The sequence below is a fragment of the Paroedura picta genome, chromosome 4 (genome assembly GCF_049243985.1).
Source record: "Paroedura picta isolate Pp20150507F chromosome 4, Ppicta_v3.0, whole genome shotgun sequence".
Taxonomy (NCBI): domain Eukaryota; kingdom Metazoa; phylum Chordata; class Lepidosauria; order Squamata; family Gekkonidae; genus Paroedura; species Paroedura picta.
Window position 1 is genome coordinate 32,414,506 of NC_135372.1, and position 27,583 is coordinate 32,442,088.

The following is a 27,583-nucleotide window of genomic DNA, read 5'->3' on the forward strand; positions in this document are numbered from 1 at the left end:
ATCTATTGAAACCCCCCCCCCCTTGTGTGTTTTGCTGCACCAGAAAGCAGCAGGATTCCTCTGGGTCCACTTTGCCTAGTCTGGCAATTAAGAGCTGTTCTTGTAAGGCTGGTTCTGTGTGGCAATGTTTGTCTCCCCCATAGGCTTCATTACGGGGAATTCCAGAAGGGATTTTTTTTTTACCCCCCTGCTTGTTTGTGACTTGGTTCTTTCTTTTGTGGCATGTCAGAACAGCGATTTCACAAGGTTTTCTGTTCTGGTTTATAGGAAGGCTGTGTTCTTTTTGGTATTCATCTGGCCTCCCACTTTTGGTTTCTTTCTTTCTTTTTTTGGGGGGTGGGGGAAGAGCTATTCAAATGTTGTTTACAAGGTAAAGCCTACCAGGACTCACATCTACTCGGTGAGTGTGAATTCAGCACCCTCTAGTGAGGGGAAAGCTGCCTGTCACTTCTCCCGTGTTTACTTGCTCCCATTTTGTTCTGTGGCTCAGGTTACCCCCTTTTTTGGCTAATCACCCTTGTACACAACAGGCCCCTCTCTGTGCGTCACACTTACCAGTGTAACTCAATGACACTATTTGGGTGCGGAGATCAAGACATCATTGCAGACAAATGACTGTATAATCTGGTTTCATTATATGCCCAAAGCCTCAAGCAGCATTTTCCCACTCTTTTATTTATTTATTTAGATTTGGACTTATATACTGCTGTTCCCAGGTGGGCTCACGGTGGTTTACAAACAATCAAAGAATAAAAACACAATAAAATCCCATAATAATATTACTGCCATTAATATTACTATTACTACACGGCAGGTGAAAAATTCACTGTCTTATCTTCGTAGATCCGGGGGCCAATCTTCGTTGTTCTGCTGGTGGGAGTGAGGTATCAGATCAAACAGATGGATGTGGGGGAAATCCCAGATCGAATATCGGGACCCCCCTGGCCTCAACGCCTGGCGGAAGAGCTCCGTCTCGCAGGCCCTGCGGAAAGTTGACAACTCCAACAGGGCCCTTATCTCTCCCGGAAGCTCATTCTACCAGGTTGGGGCCAGGACTGTGGAGAAGCCCCTGAAATATTTTTCAGGCTTCGAGGAGCCCCAGAACCATTGAAAAATCCCTGAAAACGTCAGGCTTCCAGAAATCCCAGAAGCTGCACGATTGTGCAGAATACGGAGCAATTGTGCAGAGCTGTGTACACGCCCTTCCAGAACCCCTTCCCTTCCCTTCCCTTCCCTTCCCTTCCCTTCCCTTCCCTTCCCTTCCCTTCCCTTCCCTTCCCTTCCCTTCCCTTCCCTTCCCTTCCCTTCCCTTCCCTTCCCATCCCATCCCTCCCCTCCCCTCCCCTCCCCTTCCCCGCCCTTCCCCATCCCATCCCTTCCCGTTCCCGCCAGGCTCATCATTGGCCATTTGGATGGGTTGAGTCTACATGACCATATCACCTGATAAATGATAAATTAAAAAAATATGTAAAATTAATATTTATTTATTTATATATTTTTTTCTGCGATTTATTTACCGCCACTCCCCAAAGCTCGTGGCGGGTTACAGTGTCAGATAACCCACCCCCCAAAAAAGTCCCCATTAAACCTCTGACATAAAACTATAAAAATACAACAATATCAAAACTAAACAATAAAAATAAAAAACACGGCAAAAACATTGTCCCATCCCTCGCTATCCCCAGCAATACCTCTAGGGGGCAGGAGAGGAGGAGGAGGAGGGGGAAGGCACAGATGGAACTTGCAAGCCGCTACTCCTGTAGGGGGGCCATGATATTCCTTGCTGCCGAACCTCAACCTTAAACCTGGCGGAAGAGCTCCATTTTGCAGGCCCTGCGGAATGCTGAAAGCTCCCGCACGGCCCACAGGTCCTCTGGGAACTCATTCCACCAGGTTGGGGCCAGGACCGAAAAGGCCCTGGCCCTGGTTGAGGCCAGGCGAGTCTCCCTGGGGCCAGGAATGACCAGCAAATTTGAACCTGCAGAGTGTAAGGCCCTGCGGGTTCTAATTAGTGTTGTGTGCTTCGGCGCCCGAAGTGGCCCTTTGCTCCCGCCGCAGCCAGCGCCGAGCCTGCCCCCCAATCCCACCCACTCCTGGCTCCACCAGCCAAATTTCCCAACCAACCCAGAGCCGGGTACCCTATCCATCCACCATATTAGTGGGGGCAAATTCCCTAAATGTAGGAAACTAGTGTGTAAGGGAGAATAGAGCCTTATAGTGCAAGCCCCCACTCAGCACAGTCCAATAAAAACTTGGTCACATATTTCTGTTGATCATAAGCTGTTTCTTTAGCAGACTGATAATTCATTTTTAAATGTGAACGTAGGGCTGTTCTGAGTGATTTGAACCGAAGCAGCCTCTGAGTTGATTTTGCGCTTCTACTGGTAGACTTACGGCCTTTGGGGTTTTCAGGTTGATGAAATTTTCGCAGAGGCCTACGTGCTCCGTGTGCCTTGAGAACGAATCAATATTGAAAGGTCCACAGAGGTCCGGGGCTGCCTTTGAAGAAACAGCCAGCACGGGGGTAGACGATCGCTGGTTTCAAAATGGTTTTTGAGTGACATTTAGGTCAGCAGTTTATCTGGATTGCATGGACGGCTTTCTTGTTTTTTTTTTTTTTTTAAAGGAGTTCCATCTGGCACTGATAGGCTTGGCTGTGACGTACTTTGGCAGATCATCAAGACCAATGAGGGGTGGTGGCTTTGGAAAACAGGGCTGGAGCTGCAAGATTTTCAGTCCTGTGCAGACTTAGAATCATAGAGTGGGAAGGGGCCAAACAGGCCATCTAGTCCAACTCCCAGCTCAATGCAGGATCAACCTAAAGCATCCAGGGTAAGGATTTGTCCAGCCACTGCTTGAAGACCACCGGTGAGTGGGAGCTCACCACCTCCTTAGGCAGCCAATTCCACTGCTGAGCTGCTCTGATTTTCCCCCCCCTGATGTCTAGCCAGTACCATCCTACATGTAGTTTAATCCCATTTCTGTGGGTCCTATCCTCTGCTGCCCACAGGAACCACTTCCTGCCCTCCTCCAAGTTACAACCTTTCAAATCCTCATGAAACCCTGGTTGAGAAAGCCTGGAATAAACCAAAGTTTCCTGTCATGGCTAAACTAAGGTTTCTTGTCTAGCTTGGGAACTACTTTGAAATATTGCAGTGGAACCTCAGGAGGGTGGGATTGGAGAGGAGAGGGACTTCAGTGGGGTACTATGCCATAGAGTCCCCCTTACACAGTGGCCTTTTCCCTCAAGTGAACATTCACCTGGAGATCGGTTGTCATCCCAGGAGATCTCCAGCTACTACCTCTGAAGGAGGGTAACCCAAGCTCCAGGTTTGATGTGAAGAGGTGTCCCGACAAAAACGCAGCCAAACATAGTGGGACTGTGGCCAAGTATAGCAAGGCCGAGCCGCCCCGTGGCCTTCCCCCTTATCTGATTGGCCAAACAGTTATGGTCAGAGGGTGGGAGGGAGAGTGGTAAAGTAATACAAAGAGGCTGTGGGTGTGGCCAATGAGATCAAAAGGCATGGCTACTACCGTATTCTTCCTAGTCCTCCCAGGATGTGCATTTGATATTTTTACCATGTGTTTTGTTGTCTGAATCCAGGAAATGACCGCAGGATTGTGATTAGATTTATCAAAATACTTCCATGAGTCAATGTGGAGTGGTGGTTAAGACTGTTGAATCACTGCCCGGTAGGCCCAGGTTCGAATCTCCACTTGTACAATGGAAGCTTGCTGGGTGATCTTGAGCCGGTCACACTTAGAGTTGCTGGGTGGAAGTAGCCTGGTAGCAGGGGGAATTTTGGGTGTGGTCAGGAGCTTCCCAATATTCTGATGCCGTACAGAAATTACATCAGGACACTGCAAATGCTGTCTTTATGAGCTTTTTTTGGGGGGGGGAGCAGGAATGTGTGATAGCAGCGGTTGTCATCTGCAGTGAAGCCATAAACAACACTCTGCAAGTTTTTTGGGGAGATCCCACTACTTTATTAAACCCCTAAAGCAGGGTGGGAGGTTCTAAAGCAGGGGTTCCCTTGGCCTTAGCGGGGGTCCGGTGTTCCCAGTTACACTTGCTCAGCTGAAACAATCTCACAGAGTTATTGTGGAAATGAGGCAAATGTTATAAGCTGCTTTGAGTCCTCTCTGGGGAGAAAGGTAGGGTACCAATGAATTAAATGCAAGGAAAATCAATCTCTTTTTCTCTGTCCACAGTGGCTTGGCCTGCAGCCTAACTGATGTATTTTTTTTAATGACAGCCATACAATCCTTAGTGACATAAGTAATTTTTGAGTATAGATGGGGAGGAATTTATTGCCAGCAGAGCCCTGAAACAAGCAGCCTGTGCTTAGTTAGAAAGTGTTAACTGAGGGTCAAACAACATGGTAGCATGTCTGCAATTCTACCACTGGGACTCAGAACTGAAAGTACCAGGCAGAAAAGCTCTGCAGGCCTCCGATTTGGATCACAGCTGTGGCACAAAAATCACAGAATCACAGAATCATAGAGTTGGAAGGGGCCATACAGGCCATCTAGTCCAACCCCCTGTTCAACGCAGGATCAGCCCTAAGCATCCTAAAGCATCCAAGAAAAGTGTGTATCCAACCTTTGCTTGAAGACTGCCAGTGAGGGGGAGCTCACCACCTCCTTTCGCAGCCTATTCCACTGCTGCAGTGGGTGGAAGGAACTCCTCCTTTTTCATTCCGCCATTTCCCCCAAGCCAAAATAATGGTGGGTAGGGGTGATTTATTTTGTCCATCAATAGAGCAAATAATTTTCCTGGTGTGTGTGTGTGTGGGGGGGGGTGGTCTTGGCTTGGAGAAATGGAACAGGGTGGAGAAGGAGCCCTTTCTTGTCCCACATGGGGGCCCTGTAATGTTTTAAAGTGTTCTTTTGTAGTCCAGCCTTATGACTCAGGAGAGTTGGTTTCAATCCCATACCCTGCCAAGAAGTTTACTTGGGTGACCCTGGGCCACTCACTCTCCCTCATACTTAACTGCCTTACAGTGATTTTTTAAAAAGAAGACTGTGTGTTATTTAGGATTGGATTGAATTAATTTATTCTTGCCATTGATCAGAATATCAAAAAGCATATAAAGTATTAATGTTTAAGAGATACAAGAAAACATAAACACGATAAATCTTCCATCAAACTATAGCAATTGCAACAAAATAACATAATTCATTAGAATTATATAGTTGGCTGGTTAATACAGTGTAATAAAATCAATGAACAGGATGGTAGGCAGCCCTATCAATCGCTAACCTAGCTTTACTTAACCACATGTTTGTTTTTTTTTAAGGGAGGGAAAAGACCAATACCTTGAATCTGCCTCTGGAATATATTGTGTTTCCGTCATACATTTTTAAAAATAATTGCTCCAACCTCCCTTTTGGTCTTAGCTCAGATTGTTTCAATATGCAATTTCCAACATAATTTGCTGTCAAAAATCAAGGTGGAACTGAACTGAATACAAGAAGCATCTGCAGCTTGCTTTTATCCAGCTCATGTATGAAAGAAGAGGTGATGCATGATTGTTCCGGCCAATAAATGGACCAGCTTTTACAAAGAATTTACAGTTCTTCCCCTCTTTGCACTCATGCAGTGGAAACATCAGTGCCAGTTAGACTTCATTGGTAGCTTTTGAGAAGTAGTTCAAAGAGCAGATCACAATGTTAGATAGGTTCACAGGCATGCCATGAAGGCACTCAGAACACGTAAGTAGTAAGTCTCATCTCAAAATCTCAAATTGTTTTCTCCCATTTTACAGTGTCCCTTTAAAAATCGGTGACAATGGACTGCAATAGCAGCATGAAAGTCTCTGTGAAAAGGGTCATATTCATACAGATGGGTGTATCCAAATTAGTCGGACACATCTGAATGGTTCTGCAAACAACCACATTCCTGCTTGTAACAGGTGAGTAGGACATGACCTGAATTGGCAGATGTTTGATTATAATTGCTCAGTTGGGCGAATGCCATTGCTAGGAAAGGACAAGCCTAAACAAAGGCTAACCAGATTGCTTTAAGGCAGTGGTTCTCAGCCTTCCTAATGCCACAGCCCTTTAATACAGTTCCTCGTGGTGACCCTCAACCACAAAATTATGCAAGTTTTTGAGGCCGGCGTGCAAGAGTACATCTGCCCCCCCCCCCTGCCTTGCCCTGTTTTTGAAATCTAGCGGGGCCATTAGGTAGACTGAGGTCATCAGCCCCCATCCATCCCGAGGTTAGTGTTGGGAAGGGAATTATTTTCCACCCGTTTTTACCGCCATGCTTGGATTGTTTTATGTAGTTTAATTATTGGTTTTGATAAGTTTTTATTGGGGGTTTTAGGCATTGGGATTTTATTGTGAGTCGCCATGAGCCCTTGTGGGAGTGGCAGGATAGAAATGTAAAGAATAAAATAAATAAAATAAAATAAATTGTATATAAATTGTTTTTCCCCCGGGGTTTCTCAGTTCAGTTCTGCCTCTTGTCCCACCATGCCGATCTCGCTCTTTTCCACTGCTCCAGACAGACAAACACTCTATCTTGATCTACCTCGCAAGGCTGTTGTGTGGATGGCTTCCCCCCGCCAAGCTGCTTGCCCTGCCGCAACCCCTGTGAAAAGGTCATTTGACCCCCCTAAGAGGTCCCGACCCCCAGGTTGAGAACCACTGCTTTAAGGGAAGGCTTTGAACCTCTGCTGTGCTATGAGCAATAAGTGACCTTTGGAGAGCACTGGATAAAACAGATCTTGCTCCTTAACTAGATCATCTTGACCCTTTCCTCTGCCTATTTTCTTTAACTATTGCATTTGAATACGTTTTGCATTTTTGCAACATTTTGGAATCGTCCATATTCATGTTTATTGTCGTATTGTTGGATAACTGAAATATGGAGATGTATCCACTTAAAACTTCAAAGGAGGGGGGGGGGGTGAAGGGGTGCCTCTGGAATCAGGATTAAGGAATCTCTGATGCCAGCTCTTGCTTAGTCCCTGTACGTCAGAAACAGTGTGGATGTAATTAGGAGTTGTTGCAATATCTACGTCTAGGCTGTTAAGCAACTGTAATCCACATCTGGAAAGGAAATCCCTTGTATTAATGTTTCTTGCTATGTCATGAAGGTTTTCTGCTGTCCTTTCTGCACCAAAACATAACTAAGCAAAGGGATTTAAAAAAAAGAAATCACTTGTGCCACCTGCTGGTAGAAAAAAAATACAGCTTGAGACAGTGGTTCTCAATCTTCCTAATGCCGTGACCCTATAATACAAGGGTAGTCAACCTGTGGTCCTCCAGATGTTCATGGACTACCCCTGCTTTAATACAGTTCCTCCTGTTGTGGGGAGCCCCAACCATAAAATTAGGCAAGGGTTCTTTCACAGAAATTAAACCAAAACTGACCAATGGAGTGAAGATCCTTGTTCATGATTGTATATAAATTGTTATTTTCCTGAGTTTCTCAGTTCAGCTCTGCCTCTTCTCCCACCATGCTGATCTCACTCTTTTCCACTGCTCCAGACAGACGAAATCTCTATCTACCCCGCAAGGCTGTTGTGTGGATGGTGCCCCCCTCCCGGCCAAGCTGCTTGCCCTGCCACGACCCCTGTGAAAGGGTCGTTCGACCTACAAAGGGGTCCCGACCCCCAGGTTGAGAACCACTATACTAAGAAATGAAGAAAAGGATCACGTTACATTTAGCAACGTTGGTCCACTCATAAAGTCCTTAGGTGAAAAATGAGGAATATATTTTATTTGTTTTTGAACAGAGCTGTCAAATCTCAGCTGTCTTATGCTGACCCTGTCGGGTTTTCAAGACAAGATATATTCAGAGGTGGTTTGCTATTGCCTGCCAATGCGTGGTAACCCTGGACTTCCAAACAAAGCGATCCAAAGACACGCGCCAGGTTTTTCGTTCCCCAGAACTTTTCATTAACCTTCATGTTAAATAATAAGAGGGAGTGGGAAGAAAAGATTATCCACGCTGTGATTTTAAAGGTCTCTTGGCTGTAGGTTCTGCACATTTGAGTAGGTGCTGGGTGGATAGGTTGCCATTCCTGGCTTGGGAAACACCTGATTTGGAGCAACACCTAGGATGGGACTCCCCTAGATGCTTCTGTATACCATAGTCCACCTTTCAATAGAGCCTCTTGTGGTGCAGGGCGGTAAGGCAGCCGACATGCTGTCTGAAGCTCTGACGTGAGGCTGGGAGTTCGATCCCAGCAGCCGGCTCAAGGTTGACTCAGCCTTCCATCCTTCCGAGGTCGGTAAAATGAGTACCCAGCTTGCTTGGGGGTACACGGTAATGACTGGGGAAGGGAATGGCAAACCACCCCGTATTGAGTCTGCCATGAAAACGCTAGAGGGCGTCACCCCAAGGGTCAGACATGACTTGGTGCTTGCACAGGGGATACCTTTACCTTTACCAGCTTTCAAAGTTGCCATTTTCCCTAAGGGAACTAATCACTGTAGTCTAAGGTGACCAGATTGTCCCACTTTTGGAGGGACATCTGGGGGCACCTGGCAAATTGTACTTATGTTGAAATTTACAAAATATATATTACAATACTATTTTTGCATTCTATGCGTTCTATGAAAAAAATTTGTTGCTCAATATAGACCAAATTTTAATCAAGAAACTGCCACCCCCCCCACCCCCCGTCAATGGTGTCCCACTTTACCAATGTTAAAATCTGGTCACTTTACTGTAGTCTGGAAATCAGAAGTAATTCTGGAAGAACTACAGGCCCTACATGGAGGTTGGTAACCCTAAGCTGGTTCCTGATTGCACCTTGCCTTTCTTGCAATAAGGTGGCAAGGTGATGGCAACCTCAAAATATAAAAATCCCAGTGGTTAGTCAAATGTCCCTCACATACTGAGTTTGTAGGAAGGCTTCCCCAACCTATTTTGTTCATAAGGTCAGTGGACAAACAAGCTAGCACCCTGTGACAGACAGGACATAACAATGAGGCTTTAAGCCAGGGGTAGTCAAACTGCGGCCCTCCAGATGTCCACGGACTACAATTCCCAGGAGCCCCTGCCAGCGAATGCTGGCAGGGCCTTCTGGGATTTGTAGTCCATGGATATCTGGAGGGCCGCAGTTTGACTATCCCTGCTTTAAGCACTGAAACAACAGTTGCAGTAAGTGAAGTGTTAACAATCCCCACTAGGCAGACAGAACTGGCTACAGACTGTTCTGAACCCATTGATTAGTCAGCAACAGCTGGGTAGGAGATTATATACCAGCTGTGGGCTGGAAGACAGTTCAGTCAGAGTCAGTCTGTGAGAAAAGTATGACACTGACTGATACTTAGCTGAGAAAGTCAAGTGAGAGAGAAGAGAGTTTTCTACTGAGAGCTAATCTACAAAGTATCTGAACAACTGGGGTAGTTATTTGGCAGTGAGAAACTGAGCTGTCGTTTGCTCCCAAATTCAGCTAAAGAGTAAGGCGAATACTTCTAAGAACGAGGTGGAAACTCTGCCTAATTCAGCGGTTCTCAGCCTTCCTAATGCTGCGACCCTTTAATACAGTTCCTCATGTCGTGGTGACCCCCAGCCATAAAATTATGCAAGTGTTCTTTCACAGAAATCAAACCGCAACTGACCAATGGCGTGAAGATCCATTGTTCATGATTGTACATAAATTGTTCCCCCCCCCAGGGTTTCTCAGTCCAGTTCTGCCTCTTGTCCCACCATGCCTATCTCCCTCTTTTCCCCTGCTCCAGCCAGACAAATGCTCTGTCTCAATCTACCCCGCAAGGCTGTTGTGTGGCGCCTGCAGGAGCAGTGGCAACAGTGGCAGCACTGCCCCCCCGGCAAAGTTGCTTGCCCTGCCACGACCCCTGAGAAAGGGTCATTCGACCCCCCAAAGAGGTCCCGACCCCCAGGTTGAGAACTGCTGGCCTAGTTAGTAAGAGGAAATCAGAGGTGTATTTCTTAAGATACATGTGTGTGAGGAAGAATTTCAGTTACCTCAGAAAGCAGTGGTTCGTCTAGTAAAGGAGAAAGTAGTTCTACAAACTAAAAGTTCCCACTGTCTAAGAACCGGGGGGGGGGGGGGGGTTTCAGAGGAACTCTATAGATAAAACGATCAAAGAAAAACAAACATGTTTTGGGAATAAACACAGTAAAGAAACCTCTCCGTTTAAAGAAACCTTAACATCTGAAAGAAAAAAAAACATCTGTAACTAAGAACTAGAAGCTATTCTCCAATTCCAACCACCTTTTCCTTCTTTGTAAATAAACATTTAATTGGTTTGTGGGTAAAAGCATCTCAGTGCCATTCTGACAAAAGTTTTCTTAAGAAAGGATGGTTCTAACACCTTCCTAAAAGGTTCCTGGACTGAGTAAAACCAAAAAGATCTAATTGTGACGAGATGGGACAGTGAGCTTAATTTATCAGCAAGGAGAAGATGGCTGCTTTGGAGGGTGGACTCTGGCATCATACCCTATTGAGGTCCCTGTACTCTCCATGATCATTCGTAGAATGACAGAATCAGGATCATAGAGTTGGAAGGGACATCCAGGGGCATCTAATCCAACCCCTTACAGCAGGGGTAGTCAAACTGCGGTCTCCAGATGTCCATGGGCTACAATTCCCAGAAGCCCCTGCCAGCAAATGCTGGCAGGGGCTTCTGGGAATTGTAGTCCATGGACATCTGGAGGGCCGCAGTTTGACTACCCCTGCCTTACAGAATACAGGAAGTTCACAACCACAGTGACGCCAATTCCATGTCCAGATGATGTCCTTTGCCAAAGAAAACAGAATCCTTGATGAGTCTTGTTTGGAGGAAATTCACCTTCCAATCTCACAGTGGCAATTAGCCATTCCCTGGGTACACAAGGAAGGGTCATAAGAGACAAACACTGGCACATCCCTTCCTGCCCACCAGCCATAATCTGCCTAAGTTCATAGAATCAGCATTTCTGTCAGAAGCTATCTAGCCTCTGCCTAAAAACTTCCAAAGAAGGAGAATTCGCCATCTCCCGAGAAAGCCTGTTCCAGTGTTCTGTCAGGAACTTCTTCCGGATGTTAAGCCGAAAATTCTTTTGAATTAATTTCCTCCCATTGGTTCTGGTCTCACCCTCTGGGGCAACAGAAAACAACTCTGCTTCATCCTCTATATGACAGCCCTTCAGGTACTTGAAGATGAGTATCATATCACCTCTTAGTCCTCTTCACTCTAGGCTAAACAGACCAAGCTCCTCAACCGTTCCTCATGTGTCTTGGTCTCCAAACCACTAACCATTCTGTTGCCCTCCTCTGGAGTCCCAAAATCTCAAGGAGTTTCCCAATGGGGATTTGGCACTTTCCCCTCCTGCTGGTGTCTAGGGGTGGGGGAATTGGCATCATTTCAGGTGGGAGGTCTTTTACATTACCGACTGCTAGATCTTTTTACTAGGAGATGCGGGGGATTGAACCTGAGACCTTCTGTGGGGCTGGTAGATGTTCTACCACTAAGCCACAGCCCCTCCAGGAAAACTGCCAGGTTTGGTTGTTAGAAGCATGCTGATAAGCTTGAGTTGGGGTGGGACAAGGAAACGAGAGAGGCCGGGTTTCCTGAAAGAGAGTTCTTAGAACCAAAGCAGAGCGATGGAATGTGGAACCTGCTACGTTCTGATACGTCATAACAGAATGGAGAACTCTCCACAGGCCTGTCTTGTACGGCAATAACTGTACTCCACCCAACCACGGCCTCGGCATGAGCAAAGCTAGTGAGTAGCTACATTATTGGATTCTTTAAAATAATCCTGTGCCTCCTCCATGGAGTTCCCTGCGGTTTTCCTCACAACAACCCATGTGGTAGGGCCCAACTAGAGTAAGGTGACTAGATTGTCCCTCTTTTGGAGGGACATCTGGGGGCACCTGGCAAATTGTACTTATGTTGAAATTAAAAATATATATATTACAATACTATTTTTGCGTTCTATGTGTTCTATGAAAATATTTGTTGCTCTATATAGACCAATTTTTTAATCAAGAACCCCCAATGTTAAAATCTGGTCACCTTAAACTAGAGGCTACATTAGGTAAAGGTAAAGGTATCCCCCTGTGCAAGCACCGGGTCATGTCTGACCCTTGGGGTGACGCCCTCTAGCGTTTTCATGGCAGACTCAATACAGGGTGGTTTGCCAGTGCCTCCCCCAGTCATTACCGTTTAGGTATTAGGTATACATTAGGTATATCTGTGCTAATAAGAAGAGATACGTCTTGTGTCGAACAGCTAGGCCAGTGGCTGCCACTGACAGCCAAAATAATGAAGCACCACCATGCCTGCTCCCTTCCCTGTCCTTGTTGAGCATTTCAGTCCACACTCGGGTTGCCGGCTCTGGTTTGGGAAAGATTTGGGGGCGGGGTGGAGCCTAGGGAAGATCGGACTAGAGAGGGGCGGGGTCTAACCAGGCTATAATGCCATAGATTCCAGCCTCCAAAGCATCCATCTGCTTCAAAGGGTATTGTAATGTTGTGGTATTGCAATGTTGCATTGTTATACTATTTATTATATTGTTATATTGTTATACTGTTATACTGTTATTAATTACTGTATGTTTTTAACGAAGACTGTTTCATGTATTGTTGATTAGTTTAATGTAAACTTTCCTGAGCCTTCGGGGAGGGCGGTATATAAATCTAAAAAATAAAATAAATAAATAAAATAAATCTTGGTCATCTGGGTGTCCGTTGTAATAGAGATCTCCAGGTGCCAGCTGGAGGTTGGCAAACCTATGGCACACTGCCTTGCCAGCATTCACTGCGCTGGGCAAGGAGAAGAGGTGCTGGGAAGGGTGGGAGAGAAGATGGGAGCAGGCCAGAAGGGGGGATGTGGTCTCCCTCCTCACTAAGGTAGGGCGGAGGTGGGAGGATTGTGATAGCAGGGCTGGTTTATCCGTTTAGCATGTGGTAAAGGCCACCGACTTCTGACCTATCGATCCAAGTTTAGACAGATATAGTCTGCTGGGCCCATGTTCCAATATACAGCTAAGCCTTCCTCAACTGTTTTGTCTTTAAGAAACCCCTGAAACATTCTTCAGGCTTCGAAAAACCCCAGAAGTGGAGCAATCGTGTAAAATATGTTTGGAAGCATAGCTGTGCTGGGGCCCCTTCCCACCAGGTGCCATAGAGGTGCCATAGTCTGTATGTGCTGGGAAGATTTGGAATCATTACATAGGAATCGCTTTCTGTTTTCCATTTGGGAACCTTCAGCCTGCTTTCCCTCTCCTTTGCAGAGTGGATTGCCAGCAAGCACTTGTTCGTCCTGCTACAAGAAGAAATCTTTGCTGACTTTTTCAACACGTTCCTGAATCTTCCGGTAAGTTTCCCTCTGACGCTTCTGTGGTCCCGAGTCTGCCAGAAGGGTGGCACTCCCTCGGCAGGTCGCAATTAAAAAGGTAAAGGTAAAGGTATCCCCTGTGCAAGCACCGGGTCATTTTCTGACCCTTGGGGTGACGCCCTCCAGCGTTTTCATGGCAGACTCAATACAAGGTGGTTTGCCAGTGCCTTCCCCAAGGTCACAATTATGAACATCTAAAAGAGCCACGTTTCTCTGGCGGGAGGCCTGCCCCGCAGGGAGGTCTGCTGCTTTTTAAATTCCTCTGACAGCAACTGTTTAAAGTTGGGAACTGCCTGCTGACCGCAGCTGTCTTCGAACAAGAGCCCTGCCCACTCTTCTGAAATATGGAGTAGGCACCACTTCGGGTAATGCTGCTCCCCAGTTGCTGCCTGGTGGAATATACTTCCAGGAGAGATCAGGGCCCTTCACGGCCTCAGTCAGTTCCGCAGGGCCTATAAGAATGAGGTATTCCACTCAGCTTATGGCAAAATGGCATTTACCAATAAGGCTGGCCTCACAGCCAGAGGAGGAGGAGATAGAACATGGGCTAATTGGGAGCATTCAGGACTATAATGTGTCATTTTAATTGTATGTATTTTTATACGCTGTTACCCACCTTGAGTGTTATGGAAGGGCAGGTTAAAAATAACATTTATTATAATATTATTATTATTATGTCTGAGTACCCCATTCTTAAGAGCCTCTTGTGGCACAGGGTGGTAAGGCAGCAGACATGCAGTCTGAAGCTCTGCCCATGAGGCTGGGAGTTTGATCCCAGCAGCCGGCTCAAGGTTGACTCAGCCTTCCATCCTTCTGAGGTCGGTAAAATGAGTACCCAGCTTGCTGGGGGGTAAAGGGCAATGACTGGGGAAGGCACTGGCAAACCACCTCGTATTGAGTCTGCCATGAAAACGCTGGAGGGCGTCACCCCAAGGGTCAGACATGACTCGGTGCTTGCACAGGGGATACCTTTACCTTTTACCCCATTCTTGCATCTCTCTCCCTCTTTCAGTATATGTCCGTCATTATCTTCTCAGTCTTCACCCCACCCTCTCTCCATAGGTATCTGTCTGTTCTTAGTATTTTTATTTGTTTAGAAACGTGCTCTTCTCCAGTGAACCTGTTTGCATAGTGAAACAAAACAAAAAGGGGGAAATGCCAGGTAATTTGATTTTACAAAGTCTCTATGCATTTTGTCATGTAGATGTTATGAGGGTGGATCTCAAAAACACAATTTTATATTTAATGCAGATGCAGATGCAGATGATAGAAAGACTCCTAAATAAAAGTAATTGAGAGACTTTATCAAAATAGTATTAAAAACAATATTAAAGAGAAGAAGAGATGTTTTTTTTTTTGTACTTCTCCTTTTTCCACCCGAAGGAGTCTCAGAGGCTTATAATTGCCTTCCCTTCCTCGCCCCACAATCTTTGTGGGTTCATGGGAACAAAGGTATTACTATTATTGGCCAATTTGTCTTTTAAATTGAAAATGTGAAACAGTGCCATTAATTCTTAACCGAGGAAATAGTATTACATTTCAGAAGTATTGTGGAAATGGATTTTCTGTATCTCAGACCATTTCTGTTCTCTTACAAAGTTTATTTCTAGCCCTGTTCTGTTTTGTTGTGCGTTGCTGAGTAGCCACACCACAGGGAACTTAGTGTTGGCCCATCTCTTTCTCCGCAGGTGTTTGGTCAGACGCCCCTTTACATGTTCAAGTCTCGTCAGTGGTATCTTTGGCCAGAATTACCATGCAACCATGTGAGTTACTATTTGGATGGGAGATGAATGAAAAATACCAGGCTTGTGACATGGAGGGAGGCAATACCAAGCCACCTCTGAAAGTCTCTTGCCTTGAAGACCCTACGGCAGAGGTAGTCAGACTGCGGCCCTCCAGATGTCCATGGACTACAATTCCCATGAATTGCTGGCAGGGGCTCATGGAAATTGTAGTCCATGGACATCTGGAGGGCCACAGTTTGACTACCCCTGCCCTACGGGTCGCCATGAGTCCGCTGTGACTTGATGTCATTTTTCACCACCAGTTGGGTTCAACCTTGTGTCTAGGCTAGCCCAATCACTTCAGATCTCAGACGCTAAGCAGGGCCAGCCCTATGGGAGACCACCAAGGAATACCAGGGTCGTGACATGAAAGCACGCAATGGCAAGCCACCTCTGAACCTCTCTTGCCTTGAACATCCTAGGAGGTCAGCATAAGTCCGCTGTGACTTGACAGCACTTTCCACCACCACCGCTAAAATCAGAACTTCCCCTCTCCTCCTTTGCAATACATACGAATTTCATTCATAATTAGTGGAATAAAAGGTCAACGTTGTACACAATGTACCGCTGGCCATCCTGCTGGCAAAGTCCCTGTCTCTTCAGCAACGTCTCCTCTTGTAAAGAACATGATAAATGAAGACGTTCTCTCTAGGCTGTCTCTACAGATCCCTTGCATTACCCTTTAGGATAATTGACCCCAATTGTTTCTCCAACTCTCATCAGCTTTTTTTTTGGGGGGGGGGCACAACGCAGATCTCAAAGCACAAAGGCTTACTGACTTGGATGGAGAAACACCGACTGCCCTACTTCTGCAAAACCAACCTGTGCCTTCACTATATCCTCTGTGAGGAGCTCATCAGCTTCATCCGGTCCTCAGAGGCAGGTGAGGGTCAAATCAGAGCCTTATCGAATAGAGAGATGGGATGGGGCCAAAACATGGTGGGCTTTGAACCATGGATTTAGTAGATCTTTGGCCTCATCCACCCAATCCCTTTGTGTCACCCTTGTGAGAGCTTGGATGTAGAGATGCCAGATCCTGGATGGGACCAGGGGACCCCCTGGTTTTAAAGCTCATCTCCAGGCAACAGAGATCAGTTCCCCTGGAGAAAATGGCTGCTTTGGAGGACTCCACAGCATTTTACTCCACTGAGGCCCCTCCCCAATCAAAATCCCTCCCACTCCTGACTTCACCCTCAAGTATATCCCAACCCAGAGTTGAACACCCTACATGGAAGCATCATACATATTTCAGGGTATCCATGTCCTTTCCTGCCTGGATGAATACCCCCATTCCCCCATTCACTCTTAAATTCATGTAAGTAACATGAAGTAGGTGATAAGAAAGATTCCATCTAGGCCAATAAGGACATGGTGTTTGCCACACAAATGAAATGTGTTTGTGTGTGGAGCGAAAAACTGGAATCTTCCACCTAAAGAGGTGATTGTAAGTTACAGATGCCAACCTTCTGGTGGGACCTGGGGATCCCCTGAATTTACAGTTCATCTCCAGGCTATAGATCAATTCCCCTGGAGAAAATGGCTAGACACTATAGCATTATACTTCACTAAGGCACCCTCACTGCCCCAAATTACCCCCACTCCACCCCAAAATCTCCAGGTATTTCCCAACCCAGAGCTGGCGAACATATTCTTTATGATGTTATGTAGATGTTCTTCAAATCAGCTCTGGTATCAAACAGCAGAACTGTTGAACCACTAAGCATGAACACTGAAATAGGATTGCCAGAACCCCTAAATGCAGCCTGCTTCACCTGCCAAGTACCAATCAGCTGACTGGTGGGGGGACTTGTCAGGAGAAGGAGAAACAAGAAGAAGAGCTGGTTCTTGTATGCTGCTTTTCTCTACCCGAAGGAGTCTCAAAGCGGCTTCCATTAGCCTTCCCTTTACTCTCCCCACAACAGACACCCTGTGAGGTGGGTGAGGCTGAGAGAGCCCTGATATCACTGCTTGGTCAGAATAGCTTTATTAGTGCTGTGGTGAGCTCAAGGTCACCCAGCTGGCTGCATGTGGTGCAGCGGGGAATCAATCCCGGCTCGCCAGATTAGAAGTCCACACTCCTAACCACTACACCAAGCTGACTCCAGGTCATGATGCCAACACCACACAGGAAATGATGTCATCATGACAGTGATGTTTGGGTGATGCTCTGGTACTTGGGCAAAAAAGTCTGTGGTAGAAATTGTTTTGCCATAGAGTTTTTGCCCAAATAACAACATTACAGCAGTGTCGCAGCATGATGATGTCACTTCCTGTGGGACACCAGTAACATGGCCTGGGCCTTTCTATTACTAACCCCCCTCCCCATCCCCTGCCAGAAGGACCTGGCAACCCCTAGATGCATACGAGATGCTTTCTGAACCGAGATTGCCTTCTCTTGCAGCGGACATGTTGAGATGGAGAAAGGCTGATCAGTGGCTGCTGGAGAAATGCATTGGTGGTAGCAGAGGGATGTGGCGCTTCCGTTCTTTCATGCAAGGAATGGCAGGTGAGAACGGCTGCAGGCAGAAGCTATGTATGGGCTCAACAAGCAAAAACAATGAACACAGCACTAGCTTTGATTGTACTGCATAGTGGTACAGGGACAGTCAAACTGCGGCCCTCCAGATGTCCCATGAGCCCCTGCCAGCACTCTTGGTGGTAAGAGTGGAAGATGGATTCAAATCCCCACTCTACTATGGAAGTGTACTGGGCCAGGCCCTCTCTCTCAGCCTAATCTACCTCGCTGGATGGTTGCTGTGAGAAAAAACAGAAGAGGGGAGAATAAATAAATAAATATTTTATTTGTACAGTGCCCTGTCCTTTTTGCTCGGGGCAGTTAATAAGACTATATAGCCATACGTAATAAAATCATACAATAAATAACAATCTTGCAATTAAAACCCAGCTAATATTAACTTTAGAGCCTTTTGTGGCGCAGAGTGGTAAGGCAGCAGACATGCAGTCTGAAGCTCTGCCCATGAGGCTGGGAGATTGATCCCACTGCCGGCTCAAGGTTGACTCAGCCTTCCATCCTTCCGAGGTTGGTAAAATGAGTACCCAGCTTGCTGGGGGGTAAATGCTAATGACTGGGGAAGGCACTGGCAAACCACCCCGTATTGAGTCTGCCATGAAAACGCTGGAGGGTGTCATCCCAAGGGTCAGACATGACTTGGTACTTGCACAGGGGATGCCTTTACCTTTTTAAATATTAACTTCTTTGTATGGGGGAGAAAATTGGGGCATAAATGTCTTAATAAGTAAGAAGTCCCAGGTTCAATCCCCTGGTAAAAACTCTCTGGAATCCAAAGGGAGAAAGATTTCTTCCCAGAATCGTAGAATCAGTGATACTAGCCAGTACTGGACATCAAGGTGGGCCCAGGCAGACCAATGAGAGCTGCTGGTGGGCCTCATCACAACCTTCATTTAGGCTGAGGGTAGCTTTATTCTAACCAGTCTCTCAAGTTTCTTTTCAGATATTTGTCTGTTTACTATATTTATACCCTTCCCTCCTAATAAGGGTGGGAAAGGTGGGAAAGTGGGAAAGGAGCCCCAGTTACACTCTCTTGGCCAGGGCCTAAAAAAAATCAGGAATCGACCCTACATGGTCCATGGATCTGGATTCCGGATTAGACCCTCCTTATAGTTCATTTTTACTTCCCAACGTTAATTGGGCTATTTGTACTGATGTAAACTAGTGTGCTGCTTCTCTATGGCTGAAGACAGACATCCTACAGAAAAGAGAACTTAAAGTAAGTTCTTCAGCTTTGTTAAACTAGAGTTGCCAGCTCTGGGTTGGGAATAACCTGTAGACTTTGGGAGTGAAGGCTGCAGAGGGCAGGGTTGGGGGAGAGGAGGGATTTCAGTGGGTTATAATGCCATACAGTCCACCTTCTAAGTTGGGTAGTCAAACTGCAGCCCTCCAGATGTCCATGGACTACAATTCCCATTTGCTGGCAGGGGCTCCTGGGATTTGTAGTCCATGGACATCTGGAGGGCCGCAGTTTGACTACCCCTGTTCTAAGTGGTCATTTTCTCCAGGAGAAATTATCTCTGATGCCTGGAGATGAGCTGTAATCCCAGGGGATTCCCCGGTCACATGTGGAGGCCGGCATCCCTACCTGACTTTGTGTCTGATCTGTACAGGGGAAGAACTGACCAAATTCTGGCTGGCTGCAGAAAGGATACTGGGTATTGACGAAATGGATGAATCCCAGCAAGATCTCTACATGTCGCTCTTCCAGGTCTTGATGGCCACTCACTTGCAGGAGGGCTCCGTAGTTGTCACCCTCTGTAACACAACCATTGGTAAGCTACGCAGCTTCATAGGTAGTACTCGGCACTGAGAGCAGCAGTGGGCTGGGCCTGTAAGTCAACAGGAATGTTCCCAATGAGACACAACCCTGGAGGGGCCCCTGGCAGCCTGTGGTCTCAGCAGGATGGGCAGTGCCACAGGGTTAGTGCAACGGGGGAAAGAAAATAGCCTGGCGTGAGAAAGGTAACCTGAAAGTTTGAGACCACCCCCCTAAAAGAAACTAGAATATGGGTAAGCATGGAGTGCTAATATAAACAATACCATAAATATTTAATAATACACTTGAAAGCATTCATTCATTCATTCATTCATTCATTCATTCATTCATTCATTCATTCATTCATTCATTCATTCATTCATTCATTCATTCATTCATTCATTAGATTTTTATACTGCCCTCCCATATGGCTCAGGGAGGTTTACATACAACGTTGTGGGGTAATACATGGAATGATTTAAGCATAGAACAGAGCAACACTAATCCAACAGTGGTTTAAATTAACATCATATCAGTGAATGAAGTCAACAATAATATAACAGGAACAACAACCTAGATAAACCCTCAGAGAGGTCAGACTGGTGTGAGCCATGGAGGAGATGTCTGAGGGGGACCTGTAGATGTTGTTGGGTTGGTCAGTCTCAGAATGCCTGGTGGAGGAGCTCCCTTTTTCAAGCCCTGCGGAATTGTGGGAATTCAGGCAGGGGTCTCATGCCACCAGGTGGGGGCCAGGTCAGAGAAAGCTCTAGCCCTTGTTGAGGACTGACATACTTCTTTGGGGCCAGGGATCACCAGCCAGTTGGCGGTGGCAGGGCATAGTGCTCTTTTGGGGGTATAGGCAGAAAGACGGTCTCTCAGGTACACTGGGCCCAGACCGCATATGGCCGTGAAGGTAAGAACCAAAACCTTAAGCCTGATCCGGAATTCAATTGGGAGCCAGCTGAGTTGTTGAAGTGTAGGCCGGATGTGGGATCTCCATGGTGTGTTGGTGAAAATCCAAGAGACATCCAGAGGTTATTTGCCATTGATTGCCTCTGGCCAATACCCTTGGAGGTCTCCCAACCAAATACAATCCAGGGCTGCTTAGCTTCTGGGATCTGACAAGATGGGGCTAGCCTGGACTGTCTGGGTCCGATGTAGCGCTACATACCTGCGTACCGCTTTGAAGCTGCGTGTTGCAGAGAAAGGTGGCATAAAAGTGTATAGAAAATAAACACGGGATTCAAGGTGAGTTACAACGATTATGCAAAGGACACCCAATTGAAAATCCATTTTTTAAAAACCCCCAATAAACAGCTCTGACTTCCATGAAAAAACATTTAAATGGCTACGTCAATGCCCACATGAAATAAGTTGGCCCGATGATTCTCAATAAAATGGAAGTTGGCTATTCCATAAAACAGGAGCGGCCATTGCAAAAAGCCATAGATGTAGCAGCGGCCCTTCTGACTGCTCTGCAAGGGGAAAGGACTAGTAGGGTTCAGTCAGAGCCGTCAAACATATCGAAGCCCACACAATATTCACGGGAAACCCACCTGTTCACCTAAAACAACACTGTTTTCTTTCCTGAATCTGAGAACCGAGACACTGCTTACTTCTTAAATTCTGTACTGTCTTTCCAGAATCGCTTTTGCGGATCTCTCCCCCTTTCCCCAAGCACGCCCACACACGAAGGGAAGTCCTGAGCGAGATGCAGAAAGTGGCCCTGTTCAAAATCGAAAGTTACTGGCTCCCAAACTTCTACATCCACTGCAAGCTGAGCATGGAGCAAGAACCAAAGTGCTCCCACCTGCTCCAGGAGTATCAAGAGCAGCTGTGCACGGTCACCTTCCAGAGGCCCTACCACGTTCCCCTACCGCAGATGAGCATCCGGGAAAGCAGCCTCACGTCGCTGACCTACTCTAGCCTGAGAAAGAAGAAGGAGGTTTGGGACCGTGTCACGGGCAAAGGGCCTTTCAGAAGAAGAGAGAAGTGCAGAAAAGAGAGCTGTGGTCACCACCATAGGAGGTCCGCCTCATCGAAGAGCAGTACGACGGACAAGAAGCGCCACCTTTCCGAAAAGAAGTCCCTTTGCAGGTGGTCAACGGACCACAGCAGCAAACGAAGCAGAGAGGACCCTTCCGACGAATTTCCAAGCTTCAAAAACATGCCGACGAAACTACACTCCCCTCCCGGGATGAATGACCTCAACGAGAGGCGCACGGCCGCAAAACTCCGTGCGTCCACTCCCGTGGTCCAGTTCCCGTCCATGCTGGCTTTAAAAACCATCGTCAAGTCTCCCTCCTTAGAATTCCTTCCTTGGGTGCTCAGTGCCGACAAGTGCGCGGGATGCCCCTTCCGGGAGTTCTTGCTCAATAGGAATTACGCTGTCGAGGTGAACCTCCTTGACCTCTGGCACGACCTGGAGGATTTCCTGCGCATGATGATGTGCTCCCTTGGGGAAGGCAATGTCCTTTTGCGCTACGTGATGGGCGAGAGGATCTGCGAGCTGTACCTGACTCAGAACAGCAACTGGCACCTGCCTCTGAAGCTAACCACTCTCAGGGGGTTGCAGAGCCTCCTGCCCTCGGGAAATGTGATCCCCTGGGTGCTAAAGGCACAGAAGGAAATCTGTAAGGTGGGGGATTCTGCTGTCTTTCCACGAATATTAATTTCACGAAGATGAATATATCATTCCGCACACGTTGGATAATTCACTTTCAATGCACTTTAAAACAGATTATTATTATTATTATTATTATTATTATTATTATTATTATTATTATTATTATTATTATTATTATTATTATTATTACCCTGCCATTCCCAGACAAGCTGGCGCGTGTCGGATCACAAACATAGGAAGAGCAAAAAAAACCCCATAAAATATAGTCTAAAATATATAAGAACAGCAAAAACAGCAAGATGACGATCACACACTCCCTCATTCGGCCCAGATTCCTCAATTCATCTGTTCCCGGCTATATCGGTCAGATGTAGATCAGATGTAAATCTGGGGGCGATGGTAGGCCCCCTCTGGGGGGGGGGGTCCAGATTATACAAGGATGGGGAATTGAAACAGAAAAATCCAGCTTCAAAAACACATTGAAAGTGCATTGTCTAACCTGTGCAGAATGGGATAGATAGCCGGTCTGAAAATCCTTAAATAGTCCTGTACAGCAGTAATTAGAATGGGTATCTACCTTGCGGAAGAATGGGCTGTATGTGACCTCTGTGGAGTATAATGCTGTGGACTCCACCCTCCAAAGCAGGTCAGTTCTAGACAAAGGGTTCATAGCCATGTTGACCCTGTGGGGACTTTTGGAATTCTGAGAATGGGAAATCGGCATGATGAGACATGGGTCCCACCACAAGATAGATGCCAAGCATCCTCCTACAATGGAGGCACCTGCATGGGAATAGGGGCTCCCTGCAAACACATGTGTAATGCTTCCTACGTTCTTCCACCCTAGTGAGAGGTGAAGGAGAGCCAGGACAGGAAGAAGAAGCAAATGGGTCCTAGGACAGACTTGCAGTGGAGATCCTTGTCTCTCTCTGTTGCCCTTGTCTTCCCTTGCTCCATTGCTTGTTCCTGATTCCCACCTTGACCCATTTGGGAAATGCAAGGGGCAGTTTTGGTAATGGCAAGGGACATCCTAGGTTAGTAAATAGAGCCTTTGCCCACTGCTGTGTGCATCAAAAGGGTTGAGTGACAGCCCCAAGAGTACGTGGGTTAGGGCTTGTTGGTTGGTTCCACGCTATTAAAACTGCCTTTACTTTGGTTGCACTCTGTTTCTACAGAATGTACTGGGGCCACTGCCCCTTCACAAGTGGCATCTCTTCTTCCAGTTGGGTTAGGTGCTTTCTCTTTGCCTTCCCAATTCTTGTGAATGAAGGCTTGATTATCGGTGGGAGGAAGGGGCTTAAGATCTAGTTTTCTCTCCCCCGCCCCCTTTTTGGCATCTGATTAGTTTTTCTTTTCATTCTTTAAGAAACCATCATTGTTTTGGGATAGTGTCTAACAGACAGGCAGCCTGCAAGCAAGGATCTTTCTTCTAAGGGTGCCAGCTCTGTGTTGGGAGTGGGCAAGATTTGGGGCTGGGAGGGACCTCTGTGGAGTATAATGCTGTGGACTCCACCCTCCAAAGCAGCCATTTTCTCCAGGGGAACTGAACTGTTTAATCTGGATGTTGTTGTTGTTGTTGTCAGCCATTCAGTCGTGTCTTGACCCTTGACATTCCTATGGCAGAGCTGTTGCCACAATCCCCGATCCTGCACCGCCTCCCTCAGCCATCAAATGTTCTGGCCAGAGTCCATCTTGATCACATCCAACCACCACACCCTTTGTTGACCTTGGTTTCCTTTTCCCACTGACCAATCCTGGCACAATCGCTTTCTCCATTGAGTTGGATCACATGATATGGCCAAAGTGAACCGGCATTTCGTGATTTTGCCTACCAATGATACATCAGATTTTACATGCTGAAGTATTTCCTTGTTTGTGACTTTTGCTGTCCATCGAACCCACAGAAGCCTTCTCCAACACCAGTGCTCAAGTGAATCAATTCTCCTCTTGTCTGATTTTTTCATCGCCCAACTTTCACCATCAAAACTGGTTACTGGAAATATCATAGATCTAATTTGCCTACATTTGGTTAGTCTGGAGATGATGAGCTATAATTCCAGGGGGTCCCCAGGTCCCATCTGGGGATTGGCATCCCTAACATCAGTCTGCATTGTTACTCTCTTTGTAGATTCTGTGTTTCCTCTATGAAGAATTCCTCCATCATGATGACAAGATGTTCCTGTTTTATGTGGTAAGGTGGACCCACAGATGCAACAAGGGGTGGATCATTGGCTATCCCTGTCCCTGAATTTGCCAGTTTTGGAGGGGGCCATAGCTTGGTGGTAGAGCATCGCTTTGCATGCTGAAGGTCCCAGATTCAGTGACCAGCAACACAGCTAAAAGGTTCAAGTGACACGGAAGACCTCACCACCTGAGATCCTGAAGTGTCAGATTAGAAGATGCTGAGGGCCATTCCGCACTCGTCCAAAATAGCACAATGGTTACAAATTGAAATCGCTACAGTTTTGCTGTTATGCACGTCGTTGACAATCTGCAGCACTCCTAAAACCGATCCCGCTAAGCGATAGCCATTTTTTTTCTCCGAGCAAGTGGAGATCAATGCACTGACGAGCCTTCGTTTACTCAGCTAGGCTTCCCTGGCTGCAGAGCTGTTTTAAGTCACCAAGCACGAAACAACACACAGCCCCGTTTGCTGGGTTTTCCCCCCTTTATATTTCACTGAATTTTCGGCTGAAAATCGCGCCCGTGCCAAAGGGGGGGGGGGTGTTAATTTTTTTTTTCACTCGGGGGGAGCGTGGCAACGATGAAACGGCAGCTCAAACACCACCTGCTACCTAGATGGGTCTCTCCATTGCAACGAATCAACCCAGATTCGTTGCAACATGGTTTTTTTTTAACTTCCTTAAAGGGAAAGAGGCTTTTTGGGATCATGATAACGACCGCCCATTGGCTGCTTGACGGCCAGGGGCGGGACGAGCTTGGCAATAGCGCTTCCTGGCTAGCGATTTTTGCCGAGACCGGAAACCTGTGGGAAACGATAGAAACGCAACAGGATTCCACTACAAAGCCAGGTATGCATAACGACGAATTCCACTATTTAAAATGGCGTCTTTTCGTCCCGCAACCAATTTGCATAGATCCTGGTGCGGAATGGCCCTGAGTGTCACTGAGATACAATAGTGACTCGACTGAGATTCAGCATAGAGGATTGTTTAGAATGTCAGGCTAGGATCTGGCAGATCCAGGCTCCAGTCCTCACTCCGCCATGGAAGTTACCTGGGTAACTGTGGAATAGTCACACCCTCTCAGCCTAGATTACTTCATTTATTGTGAGGATCAAATGGAGGATCAAAAAGAGTGATTTAAGCTGCCCTGGGGAGAAAAATGAGCTAAATGAATGATATAGATCAGTGGTTCTCAACCTGGGGGTCAGGACCCCTTTGGGGGTCAAACGACTCTTTCACAGGGTTCGCGGCAGGGCGAACAGCTTGGCGGGGGGAGGGAGGGCTTCGCCACTGTTGCCACTCCTGAAGGCACCCGCCAATTTATATACAATTCATAACCAATTTATATACATTCATGAACAATGGATCTTCACGCCATTGGTCAGTTTCAGTTTAATTTCTGTGAAAAAACACTTGCATCATTTTATGGTTGGGGGTCACCACAACATAAGGAACTGTATTAAAGGATCGCGGCATTAGGAAGGTTGAGAACCACTGGTATAGGCCAATGACCTGATTTAGTATAATTTTGTGTGATCAAAAAGGAGTCTTGTCAAACATTGATTTCGGGTTTTGTTTTTTGGGTGGGATGCTGCTGGAAAACTGCTATTGGCTGGCCAGTTTGCAAATGGGTTTGGGGAAGGAGAACCTATCAATTCCCTTGTTTCCCCCAGAAAACTGCTCAATCTCGCAGCCCTGCTTTAGTGAGAAGACGGGAATGATTGGTCTCTGTTAGGGTTGCCAGCTCTGGGTTGGTAAATATCTGGAGACTTTGGGGATGCTGAGAGTGGGTGGCACTTGGGGCAGGAAGGAGCCTCAATGGAGTATAATGCTATGGGGCCCATCTTCCAAAGCAGCCATTTTCTCCATGGGAACTGATCTCTGTCGGCTGGAGATGAGCTGTGAAAACTGAGGGATCCCCAGGTCCCACCTGGGGACCATCAACCATAGCAACTCTAGGGGAGGAGGAATTATAGATCAGGCTTGACCATAACTGCGTGTCATGTGAGTATGATCAAGTATCCAGCCATTGGCTACCTGGGTGATGGCCATATTCAGCACTGGCTGGTAGTTAAGGCCTAGCAGGACCCTGAGCAGCCTCTTAGTAGTAGGGCTGAGGCAGGCCTAATGTCTTACATATAAAAGCTGTATACCAAGTTGGCTAGGTAGGAAAGATGGATTTTGGTAATGGTCATAGTGGAAGGATAGTGAATGTAGCTCAGTGGTAGAGCATCTGCTTTGAATATAGACAGTCCCAGGCTTGCTCTCCACACTTCCAATTAGAAGAATCAGATCATAAGTGATGGAAAAGGTGAAAAATCCTCTGATTGCCTCTGCCAGTCAGAGGAGACAATGCTGTCCTTGGCAGGCCAATCATTTGACAGTACAAGGTAGTTTCATGTGTCCATGTGGCAGTGGTAGTTTAATGTGTCCAAGTCCTACAGTGGTGGCTGCTTGTCTGGGGATAGGGGTGCCAGCTCTGGGTTGGGAAATACCTGGAGACTTGGGGGGGGGGATCTAGATGGAAGTGGGCAGGATTTAGGGCAAGGAGGGAACTCAATGGAGTATGTTCCCCAAAGCAGCCATTTTTTCCAAGGGAACTGATTTCTATTGCCTAGAATTGACCTGTGAAACCAGGGGATCGCCACGTCCTACCTTGGGACTTACATGTTCCACCTTGGGAAGAGAGTATAATGAGAGCCTGTTTGGTGTAGTGGTTAAGACCAGCTGGCTCTAATCTGGACAACAAGGTTTGATTCCCCACTGCTGGACCTGAAGCCAGCTGGGTGCCCTTGGGTCAATCACTGTTCTCTCAGAACTCTCTCAACCCCTTCTGCTCCACAAGGCTCTTGTGGGGGAGAGGAAGGGAAAGCGATTGTAAGCTGTTTTGAGATTCCTTTGGGTAATGAAAAGTGGGGTATAAAAAGTGGGGTTGGCCCTTCTTCATCTTCCCTTGCTGCTGTTACCCAGGCTAAGTAGATAAGGAACTCGGTGGCCTTTACGAAATTCAGCCAGAATAAAAATGGGGTCATGTAGGAGTCAGAAATGTCTGCGGCCCAAGAGGATGGCTTGAACATCCTTCAAGGAGTAGAGATACACTTTAGTTTGAGACTCCCCCTACAGCTGTGCTTTGTTGGTTCTGCCTGTCATTCCAGCGTGGCAAGGAGAAGAAACCGCCCGCGAAAGAGCCATATGAGAAAGGTGAACACTTGCGACTCACCCGGAGAGTCATTGAGTCCACGAATCTGAGCCAAGCGTTAGCTGGGATGCGAGATTTTGACCTGCTCTCTGGAGAACACTGGCAATTACTGGGCACTCAGGATCTGGGATTGGGGGGCTCTGTCTTCATGGAGTTGGATCCTGTTGTGTACAGGATAGGTAAGAGCT

General features: G+C 46.8%; 1 protein-coding gene across 4 annotated transcripts in view; it reads left to right on the forward strand.

Annotated features, from left to right (window-relative positions):
- Window positions 1–27,583, forward strand: part of RGSL1 (regulator of G protein signaling like 1) — a 155,740-nt gene that overhangs the window by 102,344 nt on the left and 25,813 nt on the right. For 2 of the 4 annotated variants that reach the window (XM_077332239.1, XM_077332241.1), the window contains exons 3-11: window positions 5,769–5,915; window positions 13,208–13,290; window positions 15,000–15,074; window positions 15,849–15,978; window positions 17,497–17,601; window positions 19,239–19,400; window positions 21,028–22,022; window positions 24,139–24,201; window positions 27,352–27,574. In XM_077332239.1, coding sequence (XP_077188354.1) covers window positions 5,879–5,915; window positions 13,208–13,290; window positions 15,000–15,074; window positions 15,849–15,978; window positions 17,497–17,601; window positions 19,239–19,400; window positions 21,028–22,022; window positions 24,139–24,201; window positions 27,352–27,574 — 1,873 coding nt within the window. In that variant the 5' untranslated portion in view covers window positions 5,769–5,878. Of the gene's footprint in view, window positions 1–2,796; window positions 2,869–5,768; window positions 5,916–11,609; window positions 11,696–13,207; window positions 13,291–14,999; window positions 15,075–15,848; window positions 15,979–17,496; window positions 17,602–19,238; window positions 19,401–21,027; window positions 22,023–24,138; window positions 24,202–27,351; window positions 27,575–27,583 lie in introns of those variants that run through there. The other 2 variants (XM_077332240.1, XM_077332242.1) reach the window with 2 other exon arrangements.